Below are 7,500 nucleotides of genomic sequence, written 5' to 3'. Positions count from 1 at the left end.
CGCACACGCACACGCACACGCACACACACACACACACGGAGGGTGGTCACAGTTGGTATAACTCAGGGTGTGTAGCCTGAGGGGGGCTGTCTGTCCCTATTGACAGTGGAGACTAGACTTCCTGTTATGAGTCTTTTTGTTTTCTATGATTAGCGTTAGCGTAGCCCATGCAGGCTTATGTGGAGAGAGCATGTACATCAGAAGGGGGGGGGGGGGTGTTTGGGTGACTGAGTGGAGTAGACTGACTGCGTGGGCATGAAGGACAATGAAGGAAATGTAATACTGATTGATTGACTGTGTCCTAGGCTGAGTGTATGCAAAGCGAGCCGTCTGTGTGCGTGTGTGTGTGCGTGTGTGTGTGTGTGTGTACAGTATGTGTGTGTGCGTGCGCGTGTGTGCACATGTGCGTCCTGCTGCGTTGGTGCTGATCTGCGTTAGTGTATGCAGAGCTTGGTAGCGTTGCTCACCAGAACACAACAAATAAGATTAAAATGCAAAACGCAGGCGGGGAAAGTAACGAGGGGAGCAAGCTCCGGCTTTTTAAACATATGCCGGAAAAATTTGCAAGTTGGAAGGGCGACATCAGACGGACTCTGGGCGGCCGTCACGTTGGCAACGCCGTCATTGGACCCGAGGCCTGCGAGGTCACCGTCGTCTGTTGACTCCGCCTTTTTTTTATATATAACTGAATCAAATTGGGGGTGTTTAGAAAAGCAAGGAGCCCATTTGTCACGCCGTGTGTGAATGTCTGCTGGGAGGACATACAGCCATGATGCTGGCATGCATTTGAACGCATTCACGAGTGAATGTGACAGTGCGTGCGTGTGTGGGTGTGGGTGTGTGGGTGGGTGGGTGGGTGTGTGTGTGTGTGTGTGTGTTTGAATAGTGTTAAGGGAAGCCAACCCAGTCACTATTACTTCATGTTTTTAAATTTTGCCATGAACTGCTTGTCTAGTTCAGTGTTTCCCAAACAGTGGGTCGGGACCCATTAATGAGAGTTTGAGTGTTTTTCAAAAGAATTTCATGAATAAATAAAACAGTAAGCTTTCGCACACCTATAGAATAAAAGCTTAGGAGCAGGTGCGTAGGCAAACAAGTGCATATCAATAATAAAATAATGCCCGCACACTGCCAAACTGCACGGTACAGCAGCAAATTTATTGAGAGAGAAGCAACGTTTTGTTTTCTTCAGGCTTGAAGAAGGTCATCAGTGACCGAAACGTTTCTCTCAATACATTTGCTCCTGTACCGTGCAGTTTGGCAGTGTGCGGGCGTATTCTTTTATTATTGATGAATAAATAAAACCAAATCAAATTTCTCTTTTGTGTCTAAAAAAGTTTGGGAACTGCTCTATGCCTCAAATTTTTCAAAACTCAATGGAAGGGGTCATTTCCAACTCCTCAAAACTTGGGAAGTGGGCTGAGTGGTCTTTCTAAAACTCTTCTAGTCAAATGTGCCTTTGTAATTGCCTCCTGATATGGCCGTCCTCATTTTAAACAAGAGTTACATTGAAGGCAGGCACAGCGTCCATTACTGGAATGTTGGACGTTTTATTGCAGCTCATTTCTGCCATCCCAGTCAGTGTCAATTATTACTGTGCCTCGCTCATTGAATATGAATGGAACGTGGTCCATTGGGTAGCAGACCCGGTCTAAATGGAGCTTTAGTAATGCAGCATGTAGCATTTCATATTTATTTCCCGAGGCTAGCACAATTAGGCAGCAGCCCACGGTATTAAAGCGTGTTTCCACCCGCTGTCCCAGAATACAGAGAGCATAGTCGGTGGTGGACAAAGTATATACCACTCAAGTACTCAAAAGTACTAGTAGGCTTACACAAATCAAGAGAGAGATGGGAGTCTGATTTAAATATTACTATTGATGAAGGTTTGTGGTCTGATTTGTGTTGTGATAGCCTCTCTGCTACTATTAATTCTAGATATAGACTGACTCATTATAATTTTCTCCATCAGCTTTATTACACACCTCAAAAGTTGCATGGATATAATTCTGAGATATCATATTTATGTTTTAGGTGTAGTACAGAAGAAGGCTCCTTTTTGCATTGTACATGGCAATGTATAAAAGTTAAAACATTCTGGTATGATTTCTGTGACACACTGGCTAAAATTATAGAGGCTCCCTTCCCGTTAGACCCTGAAGTTTGCCTCTTAGGCAATTTCACTGCTATCAGTGCAAAACTTTGAAGACACAAAATTAAATGTATAGAGGTGGCACTTGGAGTGGCTAGGAAGTGTATTGCAATAACATGGAAGTCTGACTCCCCCCTCGGCATTGCGAGATGGTTCTCAGAAATGAACAGTTGTGTCCCTCTTGAGAAGATTACTTATAGTTTAAGAAATGGGTTTGACACTTTTTGGAAGATTCGGCAACCTTATTTGGACTATATGGAAACGTTGTCCCTACCTCAACCTGTATCAGAGATGGTATAGGTTGTTATCTACAGCTATCTCGGTCTAGATCTATTATTTCTCGAAGCTACTTAATGTTTTTACAACAGATTTGTCTCTTCTTGATGTTCCTTTTCTTTCTTTTTTGTACCTTTATCTTTTATTATGTTTTGATTATTTTCTGTGCTGTCCTTTATGTATGTGGGTTTGTATGTGGGGGGGTTGTATGTATACTTTGTGAAAAATGAAAAATAAAATATTCAACAACAACAAAAAAGTACTCAAAAGTACTAATTATGAAGTACAATTTCAGAAATGTTAAAAAAAAGTGAAAATAATAGTTAATTCATAATATATTTTTGTAAGTTTCAGTCCCAAGAGTTCCTCCTAGAAATGTAGTATCTCTATTTGAAATATAGCGGAGTGAAAGTCATTTGTCCTCAGGGAAACAAAATAAAATAACGGAATACTACAACGTACAACGGCGTACAAATGTACTTAAGTACTGTACCCAAGTAAATGTACTTAGTTACTCTCCACCACTGTACACACACACACACACACACACACACACACAAAACAGCCTGTTCTACAGGAAGGGTTATGTTACTCAATCACATGCACTCCAATCACTTTACAGAATAACACCGTCTCATAACTGTAAATTTGCTCTTACCATACGTGACCCCCGCCGACCTCCAACACATGGCGACGCCCATTCCCATCCGCCTGCATTACCTGATAAAGCCTGTGTGTGTGTGTGTGTGTGTGTGTGTGCGTGTGTGTGTGTGCGTGTGCGTGTGCGTGTGCGGGTGGTTGGGTGGGTGTACTTCTATTGCTATACTTGTGAGGGCCAAATATAGTAGAATTATATAGTAGAATTTGAGAAATAGCTGAGCACGACTTTCCTGGTCCTCCCAAGAAGAAAGGGTTGATTGATGATAAATATTTTATCAACTTAACAATTAGGAAAACGTTCAGCTTGGGGGTGAGGGTTAGGGTTAGACATTTAGAGGTTATACGTTTAAGGGTTAGAGTTATCCCTGATTCATACTTGGCTGCGTGCCATTGTCAAGCAACCGAAATAGCAGATCTACAAGCTCACAATGTATCGTCCTCACAAGTGTAGTAATACAAGCGTGCACGCTTGTAGTTTGTGTGTGTGTGTGTGTGTGTGTGTGTGTATGTGTGTGTGTGTATACATGCCGGAGAGCGTGGTGGTATACAGGGGTGGTGGTTTATGCATAAGTGTACCTGCGGATGTTGTTGTTTGTTTGTTTTATAGGCCTGTTGGCTGTCAGGCGGGGGCCCTGCCATGATTCATGGGTTATTACAGCACCACTGTAGCATGCACACACCATAGCTCATCATCAGATTGCACTCATATACGTCATGCCACCACCAACATGCATATATACACACGCACATGCACACACAGACACACACACACACACACACACACACACACACACACACTTGCGTCTTGTTGCTGTCGGGTGGAAACCTTGTATGTCCCTAAAACCGTTTTTTGTTTAATCATCGTTTTCAAAATGTTTTAAAATAGTGAAAATAGCAGATCCACAAGCTCACGACGCCTCGCATATACAAGCGACACTTGTATGATGAAGTATGCGTTCATTTAACGAAAATCATACATAAAAAGTTTAAATATGGAGATACAAGTTTCTTCCCTGACACCAGTGACATAGCGTAAACACACACACACACACACACACACACACACACAAAATAGTTAGCATTATGCATATAAACATATACTATAAAGACACACATGCATGCGGACACAAACAGGAGTGAATATATGGATGTCTCATACAGGGAAAGAGCTGAGGGGGGAGGCCGGGGGGTGGGGTGGAGGGAGGGAGTGAGGGGGGGGAATTGATCTTTTGCCCAGAATATATCATCAATTGACTGTGTGCAGGCTGCTTGGCATATTAATGCTGTTGTCTGGCTATAGTTAGACAGGGAGAGGCTGCAATAGCAGTGGATAGGGGCTTTACATCACCTAGGAGAGAGATGGATGGAGGGAGGGAGGGAGGGAGGGAGGGAGGGTGAATGAGACCGAGCGAGAGTGTAATGCCCAATTTATGCTCCGTCGCGTGGGGGGAAAATGGCTGATCTACAAGTTCGCAACCACGTTGCGTCCGCGACACATTGCGAGCTTGTACAAACGGCCTGTTTTCATTTTATATTTACCTGTGCTGCATCCTGCAGCCTCCTTGAGGTGTTTAACCACTTAAACCCCATTATGGTTGACCGGCGTCCCTCATGGCTCTATGCTAGTGTATTTTCAGATTTCTTTGGCTATTCAAAAATAGCAGATTATATGCGAGCTTGTAGATCTGCTATTTTTGGAAAAATCGTGATAATTTTAGCAAATCTTGTTATAGGGAACATTCTCTGTGGATCCCTGAGGGTTCCCAGACCCCCTATTGAATACCCCTACCCTACAAGTTTACAAGGAATATTGGCATACATTAGAGACCAGTGTATAGGCCAGTGATCTGCATACTGTATAGGTACAACTCTCTACTGAACTGAGCTGAGCTGGGGCTGGGCTGGCCTAGACCAGGCTGGGCCGGGCTGGGGCTTGAGTAGCCAATCGATCGGAGATCTCCGCCTACCGATACGTCTGGTGGTGACATCTTAATTCCATGTAGGGGCTGGAGCTGGGAGGAAACTCATTCATAAATGTAGAAACAAACTGCAGTGCAGAACCAGGGTTTTAGAGAGGTCCTTCAAATTGGGACAGTATCAGATTTGGGGTTTCAATTCAAAGCATTATAGGCATAGGTTTGTATTAGTGTCCATTCCTGCTTGAAAGGCCGAGTCACGTCGCGCGTGTGTGTGTGTGTGTACCGGTATGTGTGTTTGTATGCATCAATTTGTGTGCATGTCTATGTGTGCATGTATGCACGTTGTACAATTATGTGTTAATGCCGTGCTTCTGCGCTGATTGAAGGTTAAAGAGCGGCCTTCAATTTGGCAGGCCAGCACGCGGCCAGTTCACCAGCCAGCCCTTGTTACCCCTCTGTGCACTATGCCACCCTTGCTTCAAAGAGCGACCTGTGTGTGTGTGTGTGTGTGTGTGTGTGTGTGTGTGTGTGTGTGTGTGTGTGTGTGTGTGTGTGTGTGTGTGTGTGTGTGTGTGTGTGTGTGTGTGTGTGTGTGTGTGTGTGTGTGTGTGTGTGTGTGTGTGTGTGTGTGTGAGAGAGAAGAGAGAGAGAGAGAAATGAAGGATGGCCTTAGGCTGAGTCTGTCGTTCCAAACAATACAGCCCATCTGCTCGCTGTCCCCACTGCCAAACACTAAACCTAACCTCCATCCAGCCACCCCTCCCTCCCTCCCTACCTCTCTCTCTCTCTCTCTCTCTCCATCTCTCTCTGTCTCACTATCTCTCTCTCTCTCTCTCTGTTGCTGCCAGTTCTCCTCCCTTGCTTCCTTTCTTGTGTCTTATTCATGTTGTGCTTCAGCTCAGTAAACCAGTCTACATCTCTTCTCCTTCAACCAGTTCTATCTATTCCTTTGTCCGTCTTACCCTGGCTGCAGCGACCCTGTATCTCTCTCTCTCTCTCTCTCTCTCTCTCTCTCTCTCTCTCTCTCTCTCTCTCTCTCTCTCTCTCTCTCTCTCTCTCTCTCTCTCTCCCTTCCTCTCCCGCTCTTTGTTCTCTCTCTCTCTCCCTGCCTCCCTTATCGTGCTCTTTTCCTTTTTTTTCCTTCATCTCACCTACTGTATCACCCTTTCACCTCCCCACACACACAGTCAAACTGCCAGAGTGGGCCTGCATCCAAACGCACAAAATGTACACACACACACACACAGCACACATGCACACGCACATTTCACTGAGTCAGGCACGTCCCTATGGTATAAGTTGGCCCGTGTCCAAAAGCAAGTGCACATCAAATGTACACAGTAAAACCCTCAGTGTGTTACACGTGCACTCTCTCAGAGTTCAATGAACACTGAGGGTTTTTACAGTGTACACTTCCCAGAGCATTACTGTACATCCCAGCGCCAGTGCCACACGCACGCACGCACGCACGCACGCACACACGCACACACACACATTGTCACAGTGTTCTATGAGCCCGCAGGTTCCTAAAAACGGCTGCTTTTCTGCAGCCATCAAAAATGAATGAATCATTCAGTGTATTTCTGCACCAAATTGACTCCTCCCTGAAATCTCTCTGTCTGTCTCCCCTCTCTGTCTCTTTGTCTATCTCTCTCTCTATGTCTCTCTCTCTGTCTCTCTCTCTGTCTGTCTGTCTCTCTCTCTCAGTGACAGGGTTTCCCTACCCCAGTACAGGGGCGACGGTGGCCTATAGGGAGCCCACTTGAGAGGGAGGGGTCGCGCGGTCTACAACACGTTCCGCGCCGCTCCCCCTCCACCCCCATCCCCCGCCTATGGAGCGTGAGTGCACGCACCACACACACACACACACACACACAAACACCATCTTAGACCCAACACATCCATCTGGGACAAACGCGCGTAATCAAATAAACACCCCTATGACGGGTCTCAGAGAGCGGAGTCGGCGTTACCACACCAATCTAATTCACAGGGTTACCACGGTGAGCACACACACACACACACACACACGCGCACAAACACACAAACACACAAACACACAAACACACAAACACACAAAGCAACAGAAGAAAAGGGGCGAGTGGAAAACAAAACGGCCGCCTTCTAATAGAGCGGAAAATTGCTCTTTGATTCCAGAATGGACAAATTTGTCTCTGTTTCGTCTAATGTGTCATTCTTTATTCGCCTGTGAATGGACTGCTATGACCTGCCCACTGCACACTCCACCGGTCCCGCCTCTGACAGCGAGAGAGAGAGAGAGAGAACATGCTAGAGTTAAAGCTCGGTTCGTACTTCGTCACGCGACGGTGTCGCGTGGCCAAAAAAACAGCAGACGTACAAGCTCAAACGCGTCGCGGATGCGACGCGTTTTGAGCTTGTAGGTCTGCTGTTTTTTTTGGCGTGCAGGCTTAAAATAGGTGAGGCTTTAAATAGAAAGAACGAAAAAAACACAAAAAAAAAACATAAATTGGT

General features: G+C 45.5%; 1 protein-coding gene across 1 annotated transcript in view; it reads left to right on the top strand.

The window, feature by feature from the left end:
* LOC308081513 (RNA binding protein fox-1 homolog 3-like) overlaps window positions 1-6,850 on the top strand; it is a gene marked incomplete at both ends in the record, with an annotated part of 17,202 nt that extends 10,352 nt beyond the window's left edge. The window contains 2 exon segments of the mRNA XM_080457887.1: window positions 6,715-6,755; window positions 6,761-6,850. Coding sequence (XP_080314013.1) covers window positions 6,715-6,755; window positions 6,761-6,850 — 131 coding nt within the window.
* Window positions 6,851-7,500: the final 650 nt, after the last annotated feature.

The sequence above is a fragment of the Gymnoscopelus braueri genome (assembly GCF_963280865.1).
Source record: "Gymnoscopelus braueri genome assembly, contig: SCAFFOLD_581, whole genome shotgun sequence".
Classification (NCBI taxonomy): Eukaryota; Metazoa; Chordata; class Actinopteri; order Myctophiformes; family Myctophidae; genus Gymnoscopelus; species Gymnoscopelus braueri.
Note: the sequence above shows the minus strand (reverse complement) of the source record. Positions and strands in the feature narration are given on the sequence as shown.